Here is a 27,856-nt window from a genome sequence, read left to right as displayed (position 1 = left end):
TTCATGGCTGTAGCATTTTTAAAATAACGAAAAGTTATCCCGTCATAAAGCGAATGTAATATTAGGTTGAATCTGAATGATTTCTTTTGAAAGATTACAAATACATGCATGCATGATTCTCAGCACCCATTAGTAAACCCCTTATATATTTAACATACTACTCACCTTTGGTAGAATACGCGTACACGAAATACCACTTAACATTCATAGGTATCGTTCTAAATAATTTGGATTAATATGGTTTTTTCTAGCACCACTACAAATCATACGAAGTGTCTTGCGATAAAGTCAAATCTAACAAAAGAATGGCGTTTACTATGCTCGATCTGCGCTTGGAGGCGACACGCACGCTTATTTTAATTTTAATTGCATCATTAAACCAAAATAATTTTTAAAAACATGTATTAATGCAAAGTATAATAATAGTAGAATATTTAAAAATTTTTTTCGAAACGAAACTGATTCTAAATGTTTTTTATCTAAAATAAATAGACGAACTGGTCACAAATTGATATATGGTCACAAATTGGTACATTTATCTTAATAAAGATTGAAATTTCCTTTAGCTTATAAGACTAAAGAGACGACAGGGAAAGGCATAGGACACACGCAAAATTAAAACGCCATCGGAGAGTTACGTTTTGAATCTTTAAGTATTTATTTAAACAAATCCCAACATTCCAAACATTGATAGTTGTATATACGTATGGGTGTGTCTTATATGTCTGTGCGCTTTCTATAGACACAAGATAGATTGTGGCAGCGTATCAATTTGCCTTCGGTTATCTATGTTATGTCCATAGTGTCTTCCTTTTCGTTATTTCTGTATGTGTATTCACTGTCATGCAAGTATTGCTGTTTGTTTCATCTACAGATTCTTCGATTAAACCGCAGTCAATTTTTTCTCGCAAAAAAAATCTTAACTATAAACTTCTTCGAATTTTTTTACAATTTTATAAATGTATTGAGGAATAAAGTTTTCTGCATTAATTAACAATTTTGCAAATTAGCGTCTTGATTCGTTAAAAATCATTCATTTTTTATTGTTTCCTTCTGAAGAATGATTTAACCCTTTATAACTGACATTTTTTGCTTATAAAAAGAATTGCACAAGCGATAAATGAAAAACATTGATTATGTGATATAATTAATTATTGAATCTTCATTTATAAACATTTCACTATAAAAGAACTATTTGTAACGTTGAAGTAACAATGAGTAATAATATACATAAAACTTGCATACCTGTAATGTATCTTTATTGAGTATGGAAGTCCACAATGATGCAGAGTGATAAACTAATGAAATAACACTTTTAAAAAATATAAATATATAGATACGTAACTTTCAAATTACCTGATGTTATAAAGAGTTAAATATTCCAGTCGAGAAAAGAAGTCGGTTGACTGAAGAATTTGCAGACGAAAGGAACGGTGACAGTGAAGAGTTCTCACAAGGTTCAATTTTAGCCGCACAAACGACATGAAGTCCCCTTAGTTACGATGCAAATGAAGCTAACTTGACAATCCAAATTCGTATTCAAAATCAACGAACAACTGTTTATTATCCCAACGTTTCGCGAATCGATCGAACAGCTCCCCGATTTTACATAGCGCGATATTCTCTTCATCCCCATCTTTGATGATATACCTTAACATCATCAACATCCTGCCAGTAGACGATAACACACGCGAGTGCGCAATCGAATCAATTATGACAAGTTTCTCCGTGACTAGATTAATTAGGAGTTTAAGTTACTTACGGTGGCCCCTCGCGCGGTTTCTTTCTCCCTCATTTACTCGAAAAGTCTTACGGTCATAGGGGTGCTTACGACGACAGCGCTTATCCGTCTCTGTACTCTGATACTTTTGCGACGGACTTGTTTCCTAGGATTATCAATTCAAGATTCAATTCTTGCCACTTTTCAAATTACATTTCGCCGAAGAGCGTTATGGGTTCCATTGACGAAACGAACCAAGATCAAAACTTGCCTGGCCTCCGAAGAATTCGTATATATTTTATTTTACATACAAAATGTCCGACTTATACTTCGATAACAATTTCTTCGGGAAATTTTGCAACAATATCTAATGCCATCCTTAAAGTATATTTCATAGACTTGAGACTTGGTAAATTTTGATCCTAAACGCCCTTTCAAGCTAATCTTCCATAAAGACAAGCTAAATATACATTTTGATATATATTCTCTTAGACCATTTTATAATAAACAATTTTAATGATTGTTGTAATAAATAACTCTTATCAATAGTACTGAACATATTCGATCAGACTCAAAATACTAATCGTGTATTAGTGGTCGATCGATACGTCTAAGCACCCCAAAGAAAAACATAAAAATTAAGATGGACCCGAATACTTTTCGCCCTCCAACTACCATATTTCCAATATTGCACGAAAACTTACAATATACAGGTGACTCTCAACGACAAATTTAAACTTGTCTTAAATTTTGTTATTACTATCAAGGGGCCGAAAATGAATAATAATTTTTAAATCATTGAAAGAGAAGATGTCTGTGAATAAATGAAAACAAATAAAAATTTAAGTAAGAGTAATGAAAGCGTAACAATAGATTAGCTTTAACCGAATGTGAACTCAAGTTGACATACTACGAATAGTTCAGAGCGCTTATACATGGACCAGTTTCCAATTGGTCGAAAGTAGAAATTTTTACTTAAACACTTTCCTTTTATAGCAGTCATCAAAAAGTTATAGCAAATTTATAACTTTCGGAAACAACGCAACTTTATCCCTCCCCCTACCTTCGGGATATTAAAGTCGAAGAAAACTTGTATCACAATACTTCTTGACAAATGTATACATCGTAAAAATGTCTCGAGTGTATAACGGTGTCGTCTCAATGGAATGCTGAAACTTCGCATATTGAATTCTTTTCGCAAATGCAATTTCACGTTATACAACGGCAATTTTTGAAACAAGTACCGGAGAGTCACCTGTATCCTCTTAAGTACTCCCCGTTGCCATTAAACCATATAACCCTATCTTGTGTCAAATATGTTCTAATTCCTTGCACAAGGCTGCACACACACGCCCAATTACGCTAACGAAAGCCAGCACAGAGTTTTCCTTTCTCCATTATTTCCCCACATCCTCTCTTCTTTTTACCCTTTCCTTTTCATCCCTTCATTCTTCTCGTCTACGTCTCACGCACACTCTCTCGCACGAACATACATGTCAGTAGCTAGTCATTCTCGTCATCTTATGAACCTAAAAGTTGAAGCCCAAGACTACCAATTCCTCAATTAATTCCATTTAGTGTTATGGCAAGATTTCGGGCCTGAATCAGCCCGAGCACCATGACGGACATCGTGTATGCTTGTGGCGAGATATCTTTTGTATTCATTTTATTCCTGAGATTACGTCAATCCCCCGTTTACGCGACACCTGCGCCGCAATGATCGCCGAACCCGACTGAAGAGTCAATGAACTAAGGGTCGGCCGATCCGTGAATTTCAAGCGCCAGACGTTGCCGTCCCTAATGGACGGACGAAGATTCACGTCTCGGATACAAAGGGACCATTACGAACCTCCTGTATGTTCTCTTATGTGTTTGCGTGCCCGTTTGCGCGTTCACCAAATTGTGTTACACGATGTGGATTACCAACCGAAAGACTCGGTACAAAACCCCTCGAAATAAAACACACTATCAACGCTGACTTGTACGTGGGCACACACACGGCACTGTACAACTCCATTCGGAGCAAGTAAAAATTATGTTTCACTTTCTTCAATCGCGCAACGCTACGTACATGGCATTCATTTCTGACAAGAATCATTCGAACAACAAGGATTGTAAGCTTGAACGCGTTTCTGTAGTACTTAACAGTCCGTAATAAGTTCTAAGAACAAGAACAGTTTTGAGAAGAGAATTTATATTAACACGGCCGCCGAACGTTTACGCCAAAGTGATCGCGCTTTCATCTCGCACAAGTTAATCGAACTCAATGAACACGTGAGCGCGAGAATATGCTATTTATCCTCAAACGGAATACAAGGAAGTAATAATCTCACGAGATTATGAGGAACGAAATTCACTTCGACAATGACTTAGAAGAGCGTGACTCTCGCGCTTTGGGAAGATTCCCGATAATAATCAGAATTCAAAGGCGTCCCTCGCCAATACACTTGATCTCTATTAATGCTGTCCTCTCGTCGCACTTCGTTCACAGCGAACCACACCCTCCAACATCAAAGATCTCGAGAGACCGAGATCCCGCACTCTATCACACGGAGATCTCTTGAATTTGCACGCGCTTCTTCGCGCTACCAGGTGTCCCGGGTTGCCGCAGAATCCCAGGGCATGTGAGACCGACGTTTGGTGCCGGGGCCTTGGGCGGGGGCGGTGGTTCCGGCAGCTCCTCGTTATCGTCCTCGCTGTCGTGGTGAAGGCCGCTGATGTTGTTGACATCATCCATCTGGGCGATGGTGGCGTCTACACAAGGCGACGGCGTGCGGGTCCGCTGAATGCACGGACTCTTACTGTAGGATGGCGGTTCCAGGATCCGTTTACCACCGCCAGGCGGCGGTGAGCACTGAAACTCCTGCAACTGCAACTCGAGCTCCTGCACGAGCTTCGCCTTGTGCGGTGGCAGTATCGACGATGGCGAGTCTATCATGCTCATGGAAGACGGTAGTCGCTGTTTACCCGAAGTATCCATGCCGGAGCAACCAGCCTCTAGGAACTCCTCCTTCTTCTTATTGCTAAAAGTGCCCGACAGACTGCCACTGGTTGTGTTCCGGTCGCGCTGATGGTATATCCCCGCGAAGATTAGGATGTTGAGAAGCAGCAAGAATACACCCACTGCGATGGTGACTGTAAGAGCCGTGGTATAGCTCTGATAATGACTAGACGCAAGTTTGCGCAGAAGGTTGTTAGGGCCCGGACCTAGATTCGAGATCTGCAATGTTCGCGAAGTGGTAGGCGTGATGGTCGTCGCGACAGTCGCATTCGGAGTGCATTCCGTAGTCGATAGCACAGTCAGTATCGAGGAGGGTTCCGTGGGCGATGGCATTGGTAACGGAGGTGCTGGTAGAGGCACGGCCGTGCTTTGAGGACGCACCGGGCCCTCGTAGAGGCCGGGGTTCTCCGCGAGATGATGGTGCCGCATATTGAGCTCGTAGCCCGGCCGATGCAGCTGCGGCAGCAGATTCAGCCAGAGGGACATCTTGTGGCCTCTGTAGTGCGAACGCATCTCCGGGCTATGAGCGGCCTCCAAGTACAGCTGATTTATGGAATCGTACGAGTCCCAGAACGGCGGACTCGTCGCCAGGCCGTTTTCCAATCCCGAGGACAAAGGACTCGCGCCATTTGGATCCCTAGAACAACGAGTGAACCGCGACTCTTTGACAAATGGATTGAAACTGTCGCGAGGCTTGATATTCTCTCTCGCGCTTTACGTTGCGTTTCTATTTTGTTGAATGTTCAATTTTCAAAAAAATCAATTTCAAAAAGTGCCACATGAAATTCAATACAGTTAATTTTTTTTATACAATTAATTGTAGTGATATCATGATTTATTTAAAATAATTATATAAATATCGTTATAATTTTACAATTTGCAGCAAATTAATTGAAACGTTACTTTTCTAAATTAAAAGCTAAAATTGAGGTCCCCGAAGCGAATACCTCACGCTGCTCTGTGCAATATTTCACCACAGTGCACAGGCAGAATTCCATTGTGAAAATCCGCCGTGTCGATGACAGAGTAATCATCCAGATAGCCGCCGATCCGCAATTAGAGATGCCAAAATCACTTCGCGTCTTTGCCACTAACAAGTCTACTCTAGATTGCGAGCTTTCGCTGAGCGCGTTAACGGCCTTTGCGGGAGTTTGGCTCCAAAATCCTCTCGCAGCTGTAACTTTACCCTTACTACCATTACCAGCCTTCAGACTCCCCTCTTGGAGAGTAATCGAAGTGTATGCGATGCTTAAGTTCTGAAGAACTTTGAACCGGGTGAATTAACGAGAGAGAGGCTCACTTATCCGATTAACCCTTTCATGCCTATACGCCAGTTATTTCACGTCGTAGTGTCACCGATTAATGTTAATCGCATATTTCGATCAACGGAGCGTTAATTAAACGGTACGCGATATTCTCGAAAATGTTCGTCAATTAAATTCGTCGATTAAGATCAAAGAATAAAGAAAGTCTGCAATGTACTTCTATCTAATTTTATGTTTTCTTATCTTTCGCTACTAATGTTTTTTTTCTTTCACTTTATTTTATTTTATTTTGTGTCTTATACTACTTTATTCTTTATATACACTTTTCTTATGTTCTCCGTTATTCTACTTTTCAAATTTTTCCTTTATGCCATTATTCGTTATTGCATGTTCTTAGAAAGCTTGCACTGGAACAACATAGAGTGCAATCAACGTGATGCTACAAATGCTTTAAAACGTTTTTTGATTGGTCAATTTAAAAAGTTTCTTCTTCTAATTGATCAATCAAACGTTTCAAAGCATTTGTAATAAGATTTTGATCGCAGCTATAATAAACTTCTATCTATCTATTTATTTATTTTTATCTATCTATTAATATTTTTATTTTTATTTAAACTGCCTCATCCTTAATGGATGCGGTTAGATATTAATTTCATCACTAGACGCGGAGAATGAAAGAGAAGCGCAAAGGACTTACCCACGCCTCACAAAGTTAGCCAGGTAGTGTACAAGTAGTTTCGACAGATTCTCGTCGGCTGGGGTGTAGTTGCCAAAGGTGGGCACCGCGGACGTGACTTCGCCGCGAAGAAGAGGTATACCCAGGAGATATGGTATCTCGTCGCCTCTCTGGCTCGGCAGTTCACCCGGCTGGAAGTGCAGGAAGTAGCCACGTCCCTCCGAAGCCGAATGCAGTAAGGCCAGTCTGAGGAGCGGCGCGGCGACTTGGCCGTCTCCGAGGAGAGATAAGAGACCCTCGCAGATCGCCACGGGACTCTGCTCGCCACGCTCCCAATCGGTATACTCGTTCCGAAGAGTCGAATAGATTTCATGCAAATGGTACCGGTAGGTGTTCCGGACGTAAGTGCGCAATATACGATCCCTCCTCGTCTCGTTCAAGCCGTTCTGCGAACCGATAAGAATTTCGTCCGTTTTTCCGACACGGAAGAAGCGCACACATGAATATTATGCTTCTTTGCGTTATGAATTTATCACAATTTATTGTGATAATCTCCCGATACCAGCTTTGTACTGTCAATCATTCATGGATAATCGCCGAAAGATCTTACAAATAATCGAATGATATTTCCTGATATTTCTATGTATGGATTATTAATTTGATCACGATCGTAAAACAAGAGCATGCTATCATAGTGCGATATCCAGTGACCGTGACCATCGGAGAGTCAATAATATCCGGAACGATTGGCGAGCACAGACTTGCGATGCAATCATGTGCAGCTCGTCAATTTGTCGAACTATATCCAATCGATGTCAATTACATATTATGCGTGAAGTGTCCGGTCATTAATCAAGGAATTACTTCCGCTCTAATATAAATTTCTTGATAAAATCGATACAAAAATAAAAGTATGACCAATAATAGCAACGGAGAAAAACAGATTAAAAAGTTCGAAGCTTTTTATTCTTCTAACAAAGATATCACGAAAATATGGAACTGTAATTTGAAAACCGAGAAGTTTGTAAGAAAAACCAGAGATTCAAAACAAAAAGGATACTGTGTAATTAGTGTATTTTGTATTTTCTTTTACGCGTTTTTTTCCGAACGAGCGTAACGATTGCGAATCCCACTTACCTGTAAATCTTCCTCGGTGAGATTCACCCAAGCTTCATCGGATGTCAAACCAAAAAGTAAATCACGGTTGCCGAAGTCCGCAAATTCAGCACCGGGCCCGGGCATGATCGGCATTAGTCCCGAAGAAGAGGCAGTAGGCTGGAAATTCTGAACAAGGGATCTTCTTTTTCATGTTTAGTATAGTAACGCGCACATCAATAAGGTTCACTTTAATTCTCAATCTTCTCTATTCGCTCTCGCTTTCTCCATATCGTTGTTAAATAAATCTCTATCACTTAGGTACATCCCTCTATCACTTACAGCTAGTAATTTCTATTTAACGTCACATAAATTGACTTAGCCGTACGTTTTAAAGCGGAGACGACAAGGAGAGGCTTGACTGCTTTGTAATAAATCGTGGTTGCGATACCTACATGTACGTTCATCTCTCCCGATTTCGCATTTAATGTCGCGATATCGCGATGAGCTCGAGCAACCAGACACTATCAACGAATGAGTTAATGGAGCATATACGAAGTAGCTATTACGATTTTCGGATCCGTCATCCGTCAGTCGGCCGCTCTTTCAATTAGCAGATTCATCGTTTACCTTATCGTCTCGTTCGCTCTTGCGCAAAATCAATACGTCGACATTGAACTAATATCCGCATGCAATTACAACGTTCGCGAATTCTGTAATCACGTGGATGAAACGCCTGTCGCGATCCATGTTTATTTAACACCCGCCGTTATATTTATTTACATCGCGGTGGATTTTTCAACGTTTAAACGGCGGACGCGGAACAACACGCGTATATACTCTGCGAGAAAGATAGAGGATGTAAATGCAAATTTTATGAAAAATAGCTAACGTCAAAAGCGACTCTGAGTCGAAAGACTGCGCCGGACGTCCTAAAAACGTTCAAATAACATATTAGCGTGTCATTTACAAAAACCGCTAAAAAGTACCAATATATATTCATAGTAATTTTCGCCAACTTTATTCTCGGCTTAAAACGAATCTCTTCGTCTCTGTTTCTCTCTCTTTGGATGTGAGTATATCTAGACGTATCAAAAGAGAAAGAGATCGAATATTTTCTCTATTATTATATATGCATCTAATGTGTTTTTTTAATAGCAATTGCATGTAATGTTTACCTTATGTAATGATGTTTTATACCTAAAGCGGCGTCTACAATGAGATTTTAAAGCATAAAACTTAAGCGCCTTAAATCATAAAAAGTTGACTAATCACAGTTGAATGTGAGAAGGATAATTGACTATGATTGGTCAATTTTTTAGGCTGAGAAAAATATTTAGTTGAATTAACGAGAATTCTGAAAAATGAATAATTCAGAATACTGGTTAAGTACCAGATTTCTGACTAAATCGACTAGAGATTCTTGGTTAAATCTACTAGAAGTAGATTTAACCAAGGAAATTATGAATGTTGGTTATTTCAGTTAGAATTCTAATAAATCTAAGACCAGAATTCTAGACCGTTCATTTTCCACCAGAATTCCAGTTCATTCAACCAAACATTTTCTCCGAGTATGGCTTAAAGCTTAAGTTTTACATCTTAAACTGTCAATGTAAACGCTTTAGGGAACGTAATCCATCTACTAAATAACAATATTCTCTCTCTCTCTCTCTCTCTCTCTCTCTCTCTCTCTCTCTTTCTCTCTCTCTCCTAAATTATAAATTGAGAAACGGACAAACAGGATTGATTAAACTGCAATTAAGATTAATTAACGGCGTATTACGGTTAACAGCATAGTAAAACCGAAGCAATCAGGCAGAACAGATCGTAAAGCAAGTGGAAACGGCGCGCGTTACTGTTCTCCAGTCTCGAGATTATCGATTATCGGATCGAATCGTCTCACCTGATTGACTGTCGGTGGCAGAACAGTCCCATCGACGAAGGGTGCAAATCCGGAAGTAAATCTTGGCGGATCCAGCTGCACCGTCAGTAGCTCCTCCACGCTCTTTAAACGAAGGCACGGTGCGATATCGTCAACCTCGACGTCACCGGGACATTTGATCTTCTCGGCGACGCGACGCTTCACCGCCAGCGGATCTCGCTGTACCGCTTCAGCTCTAAAATATTCGTTGAAAACTCTCGCTAATTGCAACATAGTTAATAAAATGCGAGGAATGTTCGATAAATTTTTAATTATTATACAGACAGTAATATGTACATTGATGTTTTATTATTTGAAAATCCAATATTTCGCAAACAGGAAACTAGTCTCTTATTATTTTACTGTATATAAAAGCTTCTCCCATTTAAATGTTATTTAAGCCCTTTCTTCTTATTGGAGAATAGAACTTAGACACAATTATATTTATGAGATCGATAAATCAGCTTCAATTAGTATGTCTCTCTTTATAGACGGTTATATCGACATCAATCAGCGTTAAACGTGATTAAATCAATTTCCTTTGTAAGCAACTATAATTTACAACAGAACTGCAGTTTAATTAATATACTCAATTTCATTTATCATACGAATAAGCGAAAAAGAATTTCCAATTTTTTCTTAGAAACGTGACATAAAATAAATAATAAATACAAATTATTAAAAACCGTATCTCTCTGAACCAATAAATAAATAAAACGTACCGTGCGGATGTTGTAAAAAAAAAGTAACGTAAACAAATTCATGGCGTACGCTAGCAGCTCGTTTTTCTATACAAAATGGATATACCGCGTCAGCGGTAAATACAACCGACAGGACGTTAACCAACCCGAGTTGACTGACAACTGCAGCGTGCGCAACCGATCGGCCGCACAAGCCACGAAACAATTAAACTCCTTACCTTTCGCCATAGGAGAGACGGCTAAAAAATTGGCGAGAGCCGCCCCGGTGCCGTGGCCCAGCAACGCCAGTCGCTCAGGATCGCCACCGAAAGCCCCGAGGTTCTCGCGCAGCCAATGAAGCCCCGCCACCAGATCCATCAATCCATAATTGCCCTGCGCGCTCCCTTTCGAACCGGTTTTCAGGAAGCCTGTAGTTTTCAACGAATTAGGAAACTGAAGTTTACACGAATTAGGAAACCGGCTTATCTACGCCCGGCCGAACGGAGCGACGAAGATGTTCAAACATTTGACGCCGCTAATTCTCAAGAGTTTCTACGAAGAATACAAGCAGAATATCCCGCGAAACATCGTAACGTATACTCTTGTTATTTCGGAGAACGAAAAGTGGAAAAGTCGCCGAGAAAGAGAGAACTTTGGTTGGAAGATCCATTCAAACATTTCCGGTTGCCTCCTCCCTGTTTCGAGGAGGCTTCTTCCTACACTTCCCATCGTCCTACTTACGCGCAAACCTCGGCGATGAAAACTCTGTTATGTTAATCACAAACTTTCGCTAAACTCGGGTACGCTCACTTTTAGTATCTGCTTGAACAGAAAGGATTGTCTAAGTTAATTAATTATAAGTTAGTTATCGTTGCGAAGACGAAAGTCGGGATATATTCACACACGTGAGTATATACAGACGTACAGCTATTGTAGCGGCGAGCTGTACACGGAGAATAAACCGGATTAAAATTAAATATTTGCTCGTCGGTACTCAATTCCGCCCGCTTCAATTTGCTACCGACGGGCTTGTCACTTTGCTTCGCTATCTGCCTGCAAGGTGAGTTTTCCATTTCAATCCGATTCGCGCGCGCCTTTTAATCACATTCACATATCTACTCACTGTATTGGTACCAAATTCTAATTATGCTAGTATTTAGCGTCAGAAAAATATCATAGAGTAATGACTCGAATAATACGGAATGAATGTTTTTGCTATTATTCATACAAAACAGATTTTTTTTGCATAAAATACGCAAATGTTTTTAATCCTTATAATTGTCCAGTTTTACTTTTGCCCATCGAGTTTTTTATTTGTTCTACAGAGAATACAGCAATTTGCAATACGTTACACTATATACGATAGAAGATATATTTAATATTATTTAACATGATGGTTCGATCGGAAATTTATTTATGTCATAAGTGGCGTGAAACCCGTAAATGGTGCGAAACAGTGAAAAAGCACGAGTAATAAGTGGAATAACAAGAAAAAAGACGGAAGAAAATCGAATCGGTTGGCCATGCGGTATTGGATAACGCCGCAGGCATTGTTTCGCTTCAACGATGAACAAAACGCATACGGAACTGCAGGCTACCGACAAAGAGAAGCGCGAAACCAGCCCCGGTATGGTGAAAATACGGCGTATCGATATCGAAAATTGTTCCACTGATTGCCCCCGGACTTCTTTCATGAATGGAGGATACGGTGTTGTAAACACGCTTGCATACCTTCCGAATAATACGTTGTTTATCGCTTTATCCGCGATTAGATGCACTCGTACCTCTAAATATCGCAGCTGCAAATAGTGCAAAAAAATAAATACAGATTACGCCATTGTGGGTGGTGCATTCCCACGATAATAAAACGTGATATGAAAACTGTGGAAACGCGCATACGGAGGTATAATACATTTTTAATTAACACAAAATTGCAGAGGCTGCCAGCATCGTGAAGAGAGACTCGGATGCCCAGATAAAATCCATATTTTACGAATTAACTAAATAAAAAATTAGCTTTATCCGGGAACAACGTAAATTCACCGGCGAGACGATATCCGTTCCAACTCCTCACGCTGAACGAATATCGATTACACCTCACAGCCATTCTTACCGTGCTCCAGTTTAAATTGTGCGTATAATATTTAGCAGATGCTGAAAAGCCGATCTCGTATGTACAACAAACGAGCGCGAAAATCCATTCGCATGAAAACACCTTTAGCCTTACGTGTCCCCTTCTTCGTCCCCATTAAACTCCCTTTGTTTCTTCCCCCTTTGTTCCCGCGCGTTTTTAATTTTGGCACACGTATATGTGACCCCCTCCCCCCTCTTTCTCTCTTTCTTTCTCTCGTGCGCACGAAAACTCATTCTGCATTTCTTGTAACTCCTGTTTCCTATATTTAAGTTTGACGTTGTGTTTTTAAAGAGTTACAACTATCGTAGAAATAACAACCTCCGGAGAGAAGAATTTCCATATATAACTGCGAAGAAAGTAATCTGGTAAGATCTCGACAAACTTTTCCTCCTAGCTGCCACGAATAATGAGATCATTCCTTTAACTCTGTCGAAAGAACAAAAGAGCTAGTCGGGCTGTGTAATAAACAAAGCGTGGCAAACTCGGCGCACTTTATAACGCGGAAACTTTCTATCAGTTCTTGCGCACAAAATAGTAATGCAAATGCCTGATTATCGTATTATGTTCGAAATAATAATTTCTTAGCAGAGAATGCGCACATTTATTGGGTATTGATCAATATGTCCAATTGTCAGTCACCGATAAACGCTCATTACCTGAAAAAATAATTGTTACGATTGTACGATACTTTATAACGAAACACGTCAGTTCAAAAATATTTTATTCTATTGTTAAATATTATCGCTGGCACAAAAATAAATTATAACGAATGAGGAGAATAAGAGAAAATTTCTTTAGTTTTTTTTTTTTATTTTGAGACAAAGAAACGAGCAATATTTCTTTAAAAGATGCTCTGCTTCATCTTCCCGCAAACAATTATGACATACGCGAACGTAGTCAAATAAAATTTATAAAATAATCGCAAACGCTTGCAAAGCGTGTCCCACTTTCCGATACGATGCGGGCGTGGCAAAAAGGAACGGTCTGTTTCAATGAACAAGTATTGCAGAGCTTACCAAGCACACCAAGACGAAAATTGATAGAGACGACAATAAGGCGTCCGTGAGCAGCCAGGGCAGTTCCGTCAAATGAATTTCCGGTGCCCCACGAATATGAATCGCCATGAATAAGGAGGAGAGCCGGTAGCGAGTCCGCGATACTACCTGCAACATTAGAGAACATTCTACCACATCTCTCTGCAAACACAAAGTACATATATATGTAATAGAAATACAGAGACAAATATATAGACAAGAATACTCATATCACATTATCAAAATGTATTTGTATCATTACACAGTAATCGTATCAAGCAAGACATTGATTGAATGTTTGTAATCTCCTTAATTATTCTCGATGATAAATATTTTATTTTACTGAAATTACAATTCTTTTTAGAAAATTGCAATCTCTTCTCCGATCTTAATACATTCTCTTATCAATATGAGATCATACAGGTATGTATACAGAACTAATCCTATTGTAATATAATGAGTGATATAAACACGGTTAAGTACCTTCTACAAATTGGTGTGGCCAGATAAAAGTGTCGAAATAACTGGCTAAGAGCGGCTTTAGATTTCCATAAAATCTCGTGACTAAAATCACGTGAGCTTATATGAGCTAATAGCCCGTGATTTATAAAATATGCGTTATGAATCCATGATAACATTACATAATCTTGAACTTCATCAACTAAATATCGCATTTAATGTTTCACAAAAAAATTGTACAAATGTATTTAACAATTAAATACAGACAGTGTTTATAAAAAGAATATCAATGTAAATATTATCCATCACTGATCATTAAAATATAAATATATATATATATATACTTTTGATTTTCGCTCCATGAATGTTTCAAACTTCAATCACATAAATGTGGAATATTTACATTCATATTTGTAATAATTATAACAATAAATCTTTATAATTAACATATTTTTAATTATATTTTAATACACATATTACGTATATTTTTTAAATTAATAAGCAATTAAATATTTAACTTACGATTTTCAATATAAAAATATATTTTACATATAAAAACATGTTAGTTTGGCAAGTGCGATTTTAAACGATTCAAATATTGTAAATTATTAGGCGTTTAGCTACTTGAGTGAAAGATGTCGATTTATACGTAAATCTTGAAGGGAGACTTTCCATAAAATCTGCATTTTACTCCCTCTTAGCAGGGTAATGCAGCTGTCTCTATCAATCGCGACGTCAAATTCCATGTAATGCGCAACGGCGATCGAAATATAATCATCCCTGGAACGAACTATCATGCCGAGTTAAGTGATGGCAAGGTGAGACACCTGTTGCGATCCTGATAGCGCACGCTAGACGACAGATAGTTAAGTAGGTGAACGAGTAGGCGAACGAGACATCTTCCGTGATTTCGTTGTGCGTATTTTTTCATTGGGAGCCGTGAAAACTTGTTCCTACCCAGCCGCCTGTTTGCGATCATATTTCAAAACGTTTACGAGCGACTCGGTACTTTTATTGCTTTCTCAGTATCGACTCATTTTTGTCGTGCTTGGAAATTCATAAATTATAGATTCTTTTTTATAAATGAAAAGTACTAAAGAAGATATATTTGCTATAAGTTTAATTATTTACTAGGTTATTATGGGTCTTCTATCGCTGCTCTCTTAATATATTTAGGAATAACTGGAAAATAGAAATAATTCAATTCTATTTCCAGTCGTGTCACTATATATTAATTAATTAATTTTAGTAATACAATTCTCAGTTAAAATTTTATAATCTAATTCTCTGTAGATTTCTCACAATTAGATCAATTTAAGAATAATATTTTCCACTTGCTATATTCAAGAAGATTATTTCCTACAGCTAAATATTTTGCTAAACTTGTTAATGTTCATACATCAGTTAAAGTATTTTACACTCTTGTTTGTATATTGATAAAACTTTTAAGAAAAAGTGTTTGCTTTTCATTTTTTATATTTTTTTTAGAACGATTGTAGCAAGAGTATAATCTTCTATCACGAGCTATGGGTGAAATTCTGGTACGTACCTACGAAGTATACCTATGTATAGTGCCCGAGCTTCTACACATTACGTTCCAACTCAGCGTGTAACGTGATTATGTAACATGTTGGGAAAAGGAGAAAGGGATAGATACGAGGGACCAATAAATTCATAAGCAAGTTAGTAGAGATTCGGAAATGAGGAAGCTTTTTGAACAACCCGACATATATCAGGTACCAAAGTTCTTAATGCGAAAAGGTCGTTATCTCAAAATCTTAACGAGAGATCACGAAGTCGTTATCGTGAAGCAATTTTAAAGCATTCCAACATGTTCTTGTACACTAAAAGATATAAAGGTTATATATATGTTATATACACTCTGACAAAAAAAGTTACGCACAGATCTAAACGTTGGGAGTTTTCTCGTTAACGATGATAGATACAGTTTCGACACGTAGAACCCCTCTAATAGGTCTCGTCGAGAGAAATCGAAATAGTTCTGTGGCATTTTGTCGTATCTGTCACTGTTTCCGAAATAACAGCCTTTCTTTTTGTCTAGACCTGTGCATAACTTTTTTGTCAAAGAGTATATCTCCTTTAATTCAGTTCTATGTACATATTACATACGCCAGATGACATGAAACAAAAATATTCTAGATTTTGTTTTAGTTAATTTCCTGTCATTTTCTTAACTATAATTTTATAGAAAATCTGTAAAAATTGAAAGAATCTTCGGAATCGGACTTACTTAAATAAATAGTTTCCTACAGTCTTTTTTTCCCTAGACAGTTTAAATGCGCATGGTTAAAAACCTTGGTAAAGTTAGACAGTTAATTAAAGTTTCCATCAGTTCCTCCAGATTACGTTCATTGTACAACCACTACAGATAACGATCGATTTTTGACCACGGTCTTAAGTGCGAACAGATTAAAGAATCGATTCTAACGCGCATATATGTCGGTGCTTGTCGAAGTCCTCTTCATTATCGTATCCTCTCTCTAGATTAATGTCGCAACGGCCAGACAAGAAGAACGTCGATCCGATACGAAGCTACCTCACTCCCGCGGTGCTTGCAGGTTCTCTCACGTGAATCAAATAATCGACTGCAATGCACTACGGAATTGAGGATGCAACGCATCCTTACACTTGCATTCCTTTACATAGTCCTCTCTCTCTCTCTCCCTCTTTCTCTCTGTTTTCCGTTCTACTCAAGGAGCTCCTTTCGCTTTATCTTGTCCTTTCAATATCTCGGATCCCTTCGGCCCGCTTCATTTCTTCTCGTATGCAGCATCGGCCTCGCCATTGTGCTGCCGAGACACCCTGGTTTCTCATCATTTCCCCGATAAAAGTGCGCTTTATTCTTTCATTCTTCTTCACAGCGACGAATTCCTCACGCGAGGCACGCCAATACGCACAAAGCCGGGGGATGCTCGCTGCTCGATCGGGGAAACGACAGCCGAATGAATTCGCGAGCGAACGCCCCCGCTCGTCCCTGTGTCCCGAATATTATTTTCACGTGATCTTCACATTCACCGACACTCGGAGTGTTTCTCTGTGTCTGTGTCTATGTCTGTGTCGAAGTACATCGCCGTAGAGTATTGTATTAAATCTACCTATATCAAATTTTTCCGCGAGTTATCGCGTCACAAAGAATAACGTTCGCTTGCAAGCGGCTGAATGAAAGATGATCGGTATATGCAAAGCGTAGTTAAATTTAACAATATAAAGAAGAAAATATCGCACATTCAAGAATATTTTACAATGAAAATTACATAAAAAGAAAAATTATTAAATGATAAAAGAAAAACATTCGCTGCTTGTTTTTATATATTATACGCTGTGAATATAACAAAGCATACTGTTGATTATCACGAAATATAAAAAGTCAGTATGTACTTAAACAACATATTTAGCGTCTGTAACAATTTTATTTTTCATACCGTAATATAAAATATTATATTAAATAATCTTACATTAAATAAGTAAAACTTATTATCACATAAATTTAAATTAATCGCAGATTATAGGTACTTTTCTGTTCGTGACATATTCACAGATAATATCTTTTTTACATCATAATTATATTAAATAAAATTCTTATATATTTGATATATAAAACCTACGACGAAATTATTTAAATTAATCGCAGATTATTTTCAATTCATAATATATCCATGGATAATGCACTCAGAGGAAGGTTTCTTCGATTCAAAGAAATGTTTCTTTGCTATACAGTTAAAGAAAAAATTTCTTTGATTTGAACGTCATTTCTTTGATTTGAAAATAATTTTTTAATCGTATAGAGCAAAGAAACATTTCTTTGAATCGAAGAAACCTTTCTCTAGGTGTGTCTTGTTGTTATTATAACTATTGTTATACCATAATTGTTATATCATAATTAAATATAATTCTCATATTATTAAATAAATAAAACTTATAATCACGCGTTTAAATTAATCGCAGATTATAGTTATTTTCAGTTTGCTGTCATATCCATGAATGATATCATAAGCATTCTCAGAATGAAGCATCGTCCAGAGTTACGAGCCATCGTCGTCGCCGTTGCATAATAACAGATGTAGGATAAAAGTAATTTCGCGACGATGATCCAAGACGAAAGAGCTCTCAATCTGTCGAATAAATGCAATACCGCTAAAATAAGCACGGATTCCCCTTGGTATATGATATATCACGCATTCCTCCTTGCGCAATCTACGTATTACTCGTAACTTCGTATGATTCCATATTCTATCTAACGTGAAGCTTCTATTCCAGCTGTTTCGGATTATACTTTTATTATAATATCGTATCGGAAAAGAATTTTTAATATAAATGCGAGATCAAAATTGAAAACTTCAAACTAGAAAATCATCGGTTTCTTCATTTATTTCTGCACGAGTTCGGGCAGAATTAAAGTAACGTTGTTAACTCCTAATCGTAAGCACCACATTGTGCAATCGAGATTGAGAAACGGCTCTCTCTTTCTCTCTCGCATTTAAATTCCGCAAAGATATTACAGTCGCGTTTCAATAACACGGGTGCGCCACAGCGAAGGAATTCAAACTCTCGTCTGAATTTTCTGCGACGATATCCAGAGATGAAAGATCGAAAACTAAGCTGCTTACGCGCGAGTAGAGATGATAGTGATGGTGATGGTGCTGCTGCTGCTGCACACCCCCATGCGTTGTCAGTGAGAGACAAGCAAGAGAAAAAGCGCTCTGGAAAAAGTAACAAGAGGATTCAACGCGATAGCAAAGGAAGCAACGACGGCTCGTTCTTTTTAATCCGACTGAAACGTCGGGTAGTTACGGCTTTTTATTCGACAGCATAATAGCGGCCTTCCTGCGAGAGATCCCATAAAACAAAGAAAAAATGGAAAATTCACAAGTGGATAGCGCACAGTGGATCGCGTATCGCGAGATTCACAACGTCTCTCATACGTGCTCTATCTCCGACTGATCGCACCTTACGAAGCTGTTAATGCTTTTAATTAATCCTGCATTCGCGTTATCTCGAGCGGAAGAATTTATTTTTCATAAAGATTTATATCCCTCTTATTAATATATGGCGAACAAATTCTTTCTCCGAGAAAGAAATTTTCTTTGGTATACGTGATATCTCCGTGCTCTCTTATCCAAAATTGAAATAGACATATTTATCTTAAAGCGCAGCAAAGCCAAACTGTTCAAGAGAATCGAACCAGGTCAGACCTTTATACACACAACCGGGAATATTACAGAATTCAACAAATCCCGCCGATCCCTATCTGAAAATTTATCGCGGGATGCAGTCCCGTTCTGTTGATCTCCATATCTGTGATCCGTATATTGGTTCGCGTTTACACTTCATCTGAAAGTCTCTCGCTGTATTCGCAATCAGAAAAGCGTCTCCGCGAGCGATCGATCCGCTCTTTTGTTACAGACACCCGTTCCCGCTCTATCCCCAATCCCCACACTAAAAGCTGCAAGGAAGCGATGGTAGGGGAAAGGGGTAAAAAGGTAGGAGTGTGGAGGAGTAGAAGAGTTTTCTTGCGAAGAAGACTAGCATCGCGACAGCCACGCGAAATCGCGACCACTATAAAGTCGCCGCATCGAGCTCTCAGCTCTCGGCTGCGCGGAGTACGATATTTCTTTTTCTCTATCTCCCTACCGCCTTCCACCCCTTTGACTGTACTCCGCATTGAAATTAGCTCTAACCAAAGGTATAGAGCATGGACCACGCCATCCGTATCTAAATAGAATATCTGACGTGTGATCAATAAAAATGAAAGAGAAGAGAAGCGTGAAAATAGCCAATTTCCCTCTCTTTCTAACAAAATTACACCGTTGAATAGAAAGAGACAGAGACTAGTTAGTTATTCTTCGCGTTTTATTTCTTTCATTTTTGTCGACAATTGTACACATGGATTGCATCGTTCATGCTCTGTGTCTTTGGCTCTAACAATCTGCCAGAAATCATGGTCGGTGAAATTATTGCTCACAGTCGCTATAATCTTCTTGCGTTCTCTTTGCATTTCATATTTCAACTGTACTAGATGCATGAATAATCAAAAAGGATGGGATGAGAAAGAGGGATGAAAGATATACGCTAATCAGTGATATCGCGTAATATCGCACATGGATCATTCATGAGATAACCTTATACTGTTGGATAAATTTAAAGGACTCCTTCTCTCAACTCTCTGTATTTTTCACGAGCAAGAAGCTTAAGCAAGCAATTAAGGTCAACACGTCTCTCTCAGCGCAGAAAAGTTCATCCAAATTCCAAATGTGAGCGATAGCACTTACAAGGTTCTTTGTGATGTAATACAGACGAAAAAAAGATAATAATTTCTAGATGGATAATTCTACTTTCATGAGAGCTCATTACACCTCGTTGTTTGGACTTTCTGTCGAATTACCGTCGTCGTGTACAATACGTGTAGTTTCATGTCCAGCGAGAGAGGAAGAGCAGATCGCACTGTAAATAGAACGCTCGTCGGAATCGGCTAAACGTAATTTCAACGGAAGCGGAACATCATTTGCGAAACTCTGTGAATATCTAACAGGCCCGTATTCGTCTGACGAAGAAAAAAGTTGGCGAGCCAGCGCGCGCATGCATACCTACATATGTATCTACTTGTCGCGCAGAATTATACGCGCGCGATGTCATTGTCACGTGTCGTAATGCACCGATGCTGCATTCCCGAATGCTCCGATAATCAGATTATCACGAAATGAAATTGCACGCCTCTCCCTCCCCTCCCCCCTTGGTGGTTGGCAACACGCTTTCGACGAAGTTGAGCAATCTACCTAAAATTGGACGGTGTTTCGAAACAGAGTCTCCGCGAAAATATCACCAAACTTTTACGTCGTAAGATACATTCCGAAAAGTTCAGCTTATGTTTCCGTGGCGAATTTTGTATTCGACAATGGACCGTATGGTGCACGGAACAAGATTTTCCAAACAGTGCATCGCAAGAGCTTTACGTATTTTCACGTATTTTTCACGAGAATTTTGTTTAGGATTTAGAATACCAGTGTTTCTATCTCAAACAAACAGAAGATACAAGTCCTATGGAACATAGATATCTGAAATATTGTTACAAGCTTTTTTAACATTATTTTCTAAAAAAGAAAATGTACTGCAGTGTTGACGGAAACATTTTCACAATCGTTTCTTTAATCCTTAATTTACAGAATTTTTTTATCATAAAATTGTTGAGAATTGTTTCATATCTTTTAAAAAATTATAAAAAAAGTTCATTTTCTAGAAAGCACAAAGAATATTCGAGAGCAACAATATAATTTTATAAATCGTATTATTATTTTATCCAATTATTACTCCTATAATATATATGTATTAAAAAAGTACTTACAATTTAAAATAAACCGATGAGAATAAATCTAATTAAATAAGAGAAATTCAATTTTTTCGATCAAAATATATTTCAGTGCTTAAATATTTCTATGTGAATTTTTATATTAGATATATATATATATAAATATAGAATATTTAAAAAAAGTAATGTATAATATATAAAAAGTATCCTAAATATATACACGTATAATATAAATAAAAATTACATTTATAGTAAAATTAATTTATCAAAAAATAGAATCCTTTCTAAAACAACCATTACCAACAAAGTGCTTTAACATATTGGCTGCGTTCAGCAGAGAAAACAGTTTTGCAACTGTTGTAAAATTCTTCAATATGATTGGTTTATACATTTAAAGCCATAAGGAATCAAAAACAAAAACCAACCATGTTGAAGAATTTTACAACAATAGTTGCAAAACTACTTTCTCTGCTGAATGCAGTCATTCTATATTCAAGCAACATTTTTCCTTCACTCAGTAAATAAAAAACATCTTGAAACATTCCAGCAACATTGTAACGTTGCTGCAATGTTACTGGAATGTTTCAAGATGTTTCTTGCTGATTAGGCAGTACGAACATTCTTTAGGATAACGTCCGACTTACCGTGAGGAGCTTTGGGCACATAGAGGTTCAAATACAAGCAGTCTTCGCTCTGGTTGGCCAGTACTGGCACCAGCCTCTTGAGGTAGGCCTGTCTCTGTCGCGGCAAGCTCTCGTCCAGTACCGGTGGCCGCTGGGGGCAGGCCGGCGGCATGGTATCGGCGAACTTGATACCGCGCCAGGGTGTCGGGGTAACCGGTGGCATGTAACGCAACGCGCCGAGCGGCGGCGTCGCGTACGGCACGCCGTAATAAGTTTCGACGGCCGTCGACGATCTAGCTTCAATGCCGCGCAAAGTACCGTATCGCGTCTTAATTGTTCTGGTACAATACTTTTGAGTGCCGGCCAGAGCTTCGGTACCTGCCAGGCAGCACTGGGCGCAGAGAAGCGCCAGCAGGAAGACGCTTTTCGCGATACCGCCATCGGATGGGACTCTTCGAAGAGTCCCCTTACTCGCGATATCCTTCGCACTTCGTCGTCGTCTTTCTTGTTTATTTTCTTCGTCGTCACTACCCTTGTCGCATTTGCCTCCTTTCCGCTTACTTCGTTCACAGCATCGTTCACCGGAAATCCCGTTTGTTTGGCGATTCCACAGCTTCCCAGGAACCTCATGACACGTCGAGCAAACATCCTGTCCCCGGTGAAGAATATCATGCCGCGTTCGATACGATACGATAATATCGAGCTGCGGAAGACAGTGCTGTCGAAAGACATGTTTAACTGACGGTCGCCAGTCGCCGGTGAGAAGGACGGTGTCGGGAGGCGAGAGGTCTTTCCTCTTCCTCTTCCTCGGCAAAGAGGAGGAGGACGTCCGCATCGCGTCACGCCGCCGCGGACTGGCCCCTGCGGGCCCCGCATCTGTGGGGCCCTCCTGCCGATGGACGACCCCTTTCTTCTTCCGCTTCCGATTTCCGCTTTCCTTTCCCGTTCACCGCCGTCGCCGCCTTCTTGCCTGTCCTTCGGCCCTCCGTCCTCGCCGCCGCTGCCGCTGGCAATTTTTTGCGCTTACCCTCCTGTACCCCTTTCCGCACTGCCGCCGCCGCCGCCACCACCACCCTTATCCCGTCGCTACCGTCCACCCACTCCCACAGCTTCCGGTACGGCTTGCCGCCCCCTCCAATCCCGCACCCTCCAAGCGGTTTACGCTCCTCGTCCGCCGTTTCGAATTCAGAATAGCGACTCGGTACTACTATCGCGCTGCTGCTGCTGCTGCTGCTGCTTCTGCTGCTGATTGGCTCCGAGCAAACTCTCACTTCCATTCTCAAGTGCATACGTTGCCCGCGTTGACGCTGAGCTGCCAATCTGGCGACTGATCGTCGACGCTTCGGTGACGATCGACGAGCTCGAATCGTCGGCAGTGAATGATCCTGATGGAATCATCGGCGCCCAGAGTACGATGGTTCGATGCACCGCCCTCGCCGACTCGCGCGGAATCCTCAACGTTCTCGTCGCATGTACTACGAATCCTTTCGGGAAAGGAGAATCATTCGACGACGATTCTTCGATCCTCGAGTTTCTGTTTGTTGGTCTCGCCGGAAACCACCTGCTTTCATCTCGCGTCCTCAACACGCTGCAACAACATGTAAAGGACGCTTCGTTACGTGGTTTCTCTGAAAATTAATTTCACGTTAAATTTAATTAACTCGATGACAGTCGCATAAGTATAAATTTATAAACTTCGGAAAGACCTCCCTCGCATGTACAATTCAAAATTTTACGAAAGCAGACAGCTGTTCCTCGTACCCGAGTAATGGCGCGTAAATTGCTACTGTCTGCCCAGTGAACTGGAAAAATGTATGCTCGATATACTTTCGAGGGGACGATCGTGCGTGAAGCATGTATACCCTCAACGACGTCCTTTTCGCACCCCTGTCCTAATCCTCCATCAGTTCAGCAAATTTCGAACATTCTTTATCCTCTACATTTTCTATAACCATTTATTCTTTATTTTATCGATTGTTCTAAAAATATACTTGTTTTGGGCGTGTGTATTTCTCCAGTAAATAAATCCGCATCTAAATAAATGGAATATTCGAATTTTAGTTTATTGATTTTTGCTAGTAACGCTACATAATTTCGAAAGCTGCTCTGCTTTTTCTGTTTGTTATAAAATAACGAGAAATGAAGTAGATATTTTGTTCTCCAATCTAGGATAATATATATTTCCATATATTATTGCGGTGAAAACTGACCCCATTGTGGTAATAGTACAAATTTGACCGTTCCGATTGAGTATTAATATGCAGATGTATGCATCGACCCTTCGGATCGAATTTTCGGGAATTCAGCGACGCTGGACTTGAAATTTACGTTCGTTAAATCAGTAATTAATATACATTACGGCGGAATCCAGTTGTGAAAAATCGAATCGCACGGCTAGTCGCCCGACAAAATCTAATTAATTGCAATGACGATGTAGTTTGATTCGAATGAGTTGCTCAAACTGCTCGAATAACGCGAAATCCGATAGCATTCAACTGTGGCTATGCGAGAATTTCCAATTTCCAACTTGAGGTAAACTGTACTCTATCCCTGGCCCTCGGTGTATTTGACACTATAGCTTTAGAAACGTTTCAACTCCTCTCCCCCTTGTTCGGAGAGAGAAAGCAGCCTGCGCTTAAATTATCACGAAGCTTCAGTTACGCCTGCCTTTTTTCAAACGCCAAGCGAAATAGTGAGCTGCGAAGGTCCACCTATGTGGCGAAAGCGACGTAAGTAGTTTCCGTATGTCGTCGAGCGTGCAATTGTTAAGTCAAGTCATATAAACGCAGACTTTTCTTGCACTTGCTACTTTTACTTTTTGAAACTTCTGATAAACGTGCCGAAGTAAGAAGTATACCATCTACTTTCTTGTGACAATGACAAATAAGTGTTATTATACTTATGAAATACATAAAGAGGACATAAATGCGTACCAAAAATTAAAATTAAGCATCTTATTTAATATTTCAGTATTTTTTATCCATTTAATTTTTCATTCATTTAAAGAAATATTTAAAGAAATATTTAAAGAAATACAAAAATCGTCCATCAAAGAGATTAATATAAATCATAACTGCCATAATATTTCCCGTGTCATTTATTAGTGTGTTATTCGGATCTATCTGTGAAAGAAACTTTAGAATTATGAAAGCAAAGTTCGCTGAAATATAAATGGCGCGCTACATAAATGTCTATTTATGTAAAAGTTCAAATGCTAATTATATACAATATTATATCCATAATTTAAATGTTATACAAAATTTGATTAATTTAATGTTTTCTTAACGTGATAACTCACACGTTTACATTTACAGCAAATACGAATTTTTTTTCTCGCGCTCCTTTCATTCGGAGGGAACGTGCTATAGTTTGAAGCAAGTATTCCCGATTCTCAAGTTAGTCTGACTTGTCTCCTAAGTACTTTGCAGATCGGATTCCCCAAGGGTTTTTCGACAGAGCTGCGCGATGTCGACGCAACCTTGCAAGTTCAAAAAGAGGAGCAAACTATCATTGGATTACGCTTCGATTTCGCGCCATTCAAGCGAACAAGCAAAAACGAGATGCCAAAGCTGAATCATATAAGCGCGACAATCTGGTCTGGCGAGCGAAATTAAATTCCGAAGTCCGCGCTAATTGCAGCAGGAAGAAGGGAGGGGATGACCGGACGATTAATAATTCACCGACGGGGGAGATAAGTTCGAAGTTTCCAGACCCACGAGAAGAATCTACGAGAAATTATTGAGGCAGCAACGGTAACGTGAAAGGAAGAACGGATCCTTAGCGAAAAACGCCGATATATTATCGCGGAAATTGCGCGAGTGCCGGCGTGACATTTTTGCACGGATCAACGAGAGCGCATCCTGCAAGAAATGGATGAGTCAAAGAGAATTGATGGTGATCCATTTTACAAAATTACGAACCCCCAATCTTCGAAATTGAAGCTTAGCTTCATAATCATTCCCTCTCTCAATTCGTTTCTATCATACTCTATCTTTATAATAATTTTACCTGACATGCGAAACATGGCCGGAATTTAAATATACATTATGAAAATAGAAAAAGAAAGAAATAAGAGAATTCAAACACTTCAATGAAAAAACTGATTTCTAACAATGGAGATGTATTTAAAAAATGCACTACTTTAAAATACAATTTGGTTGTTAGATCTATCATCAAATTACTACAAAGTCTTTACATATGATAAAAAATATTTTATCCAATAACTAAATTAGAAATGATTAAAATATTCAAATAGTATTTCATGTATTAATTATTACGTGTGATAAAAAATCCTGTTCAGTATTTATAATCATCCATAAAAAAACGCACTATTGTAACGTTATAGTGCCTCGGTTTTTTTGAGTGAGTGAGTGCATTTATATTTTAACTTTATCTTAATTATAACTGATACTTATTCGCATTCTGTAATAAAATTATATGCTTAAATTCAAAGGCTGTAATCATTATCTGTAAAAAAATTGAGTAAAATAATTAAAATAACAAGAATGTATTAAGAATCGCATAAAATAAATGTACGTGTTCTAGTAAATGTAAATTTTTCTAAATATTAATTATTTACATTTTCTGTAAATAATATTTAATATGGCATTCAATTAATATATATTTAATAATCCTGAATATTCAATCTTCAAAAAAGTAGTCTACAAAATCTGGAAAAACTAAGACTTATGACGTTTTTTTCGCGATAATAATTGACGGAAGTCTATGACGTAGTTGCCATTGTTGGTATAATTTTACTCTTCCCTACAATATATGTATACGCGACAAACTCATATTGATCGAAAACGATGCGCGGATTTCTTCAAATCTCGAAGTTATCATCGATAATGTTTCGATGCCATATGTTTCAGATTCGTTGAATAACCAGAAAAATAAAGTTTACAAAAGCAACTCAATTATTCACATTGAATACGTGTTTTTACTGGGTGAGATAATGACATTCGTTTAACTTATGAATTATTGAGCAGGAACATTGCATTATTTACAGGATAATCCCAAAAAATGTGAGGAACGCACCGAAAAACATCCAACTCCTTATCTAGTGTCGTCTCCTCGTATCACATAGTGCATAATGAAATTCACTCAGGTATTCTCGGTCAGATAACTTCCGTATTGGTCCAAATAATTTCGATTCTATCGCTCCGGCACCACACGCACCAGCACGTAGCGCTTCGATCCATTCGACGTGGCTCGCATCACGTTAAGGGTCCGGAGTTGACGTTACGCTCTTGAGAACAATGCCGATTACGCATCCAAATCGCTCGAAGCGTCGTCAAGCCGCGATTGAAGCGGGCGCCTAGATAATTGCCGATTTAGATTCACATACTCTCCGCTTAAGCACTTTTTCGCCAGCTGTTGAATCGCGACGCGACGACGATCCGTCGCGAGTGGACTGCATGCAAGAGCGAGACTGCCGAACCACCGAAACCAACCAAAACCGTACCAACAATCAACCCCCAGGACGACCCGCACCCTTCGTGTGCGCGATCGACTGTATCCCGGGCACTACTAACGCGTTGAGGGCTAGCAGCCGTGCGACCTCCGCGGAGGTGGCGGTGCTGGTGCCTGCTGCTCTCGCCGCTGATGGTAGTGATGGTGGTGGCGGCGATGGTGGTGGCGGTGGCGGCGGCGGTGATGGTGGTGGAGGTGGAGGATGGTCCGGCACTCGAGGAAGCCGGGACAGTCACGGCGCCGACGCCTGGTTTGATTCCGACCAGCGGCCGGGTCGATAGCACCACGGCAACCCCCGGGTCGTTCCGGCTTTCCTCTCCCTCTCTCTCTCTTTCTCTACATTTCTATCCTCTTCTACCATCCCTCTCGCCGCTTCTGCCACCCCCACATCGGAAGCCTTCTATCCTGCTTCTTCCTCGGGTATGCGCAGCATCTTTTCTCCGGCCGCCGCT

At 39.4% G+C, this 27,856-nt stretch overlaps 1 protein-coding gene across 1 annotated transcript; it reads right to left on the bottom strand.

The window, feature by feature from the left end:
• Nucleotides 1-1,926: 1,926 nt before the first annotated feature.
• LOC108728640 (neuroligin-1) lies at nt 1,927-27,250 on the bottom strand. The gene is made up of 8 exons (XM_018457336.1): nt 26,970-27,250; nt 21,954-23,520; nt 13,509-13,655; nt 10,583-10,786; nt 9,661-9,872; nt 7,800-7,946; nt 6,684-7,108; nt 1,927-5,358 (listed from the first exon to the last, which is right to left on the bottom strand). The coding sequence occupies exons 2-8, from the start codon at nt 22,765-22,767 to the stop codon at nt 4,266-4,268; spliced, it is 3,042 nt and encodes a 1,013-aa protein (XP_018312838.1). The 5' UTR covers nt 22,768-23,520; nt 26,970-27,250; the 3' UTR covers nt 1,927-4,265.
• Between the last annotated feature and the right edge of the window lie 606 nt (nt 27,251-27,856).

The sequence above is a fragment of the Mycetomoellerius zeteki genome, unplaced genomic scaffold, assembly GCF_001594055.1.
Source record: "Mycetomoellerius zeteki isolate Tzet28-1 unplaced genomic scaffold, Tzet1.0 scaffold62, whole genome shotgun sequence".
NCBI classification, from domain to species: Eukaryota; Metazoa; Arthropoda; class Insecta; order Hymenoptera; family Formicidae; genus Mycetomoellerius; species Mycetomoellerius zeteki.
The sequence above is the reverse complement of the archived record's forward strand: the minus strand, read 5'-3'. Positions and strand labels throughout refer to the sequence as shown.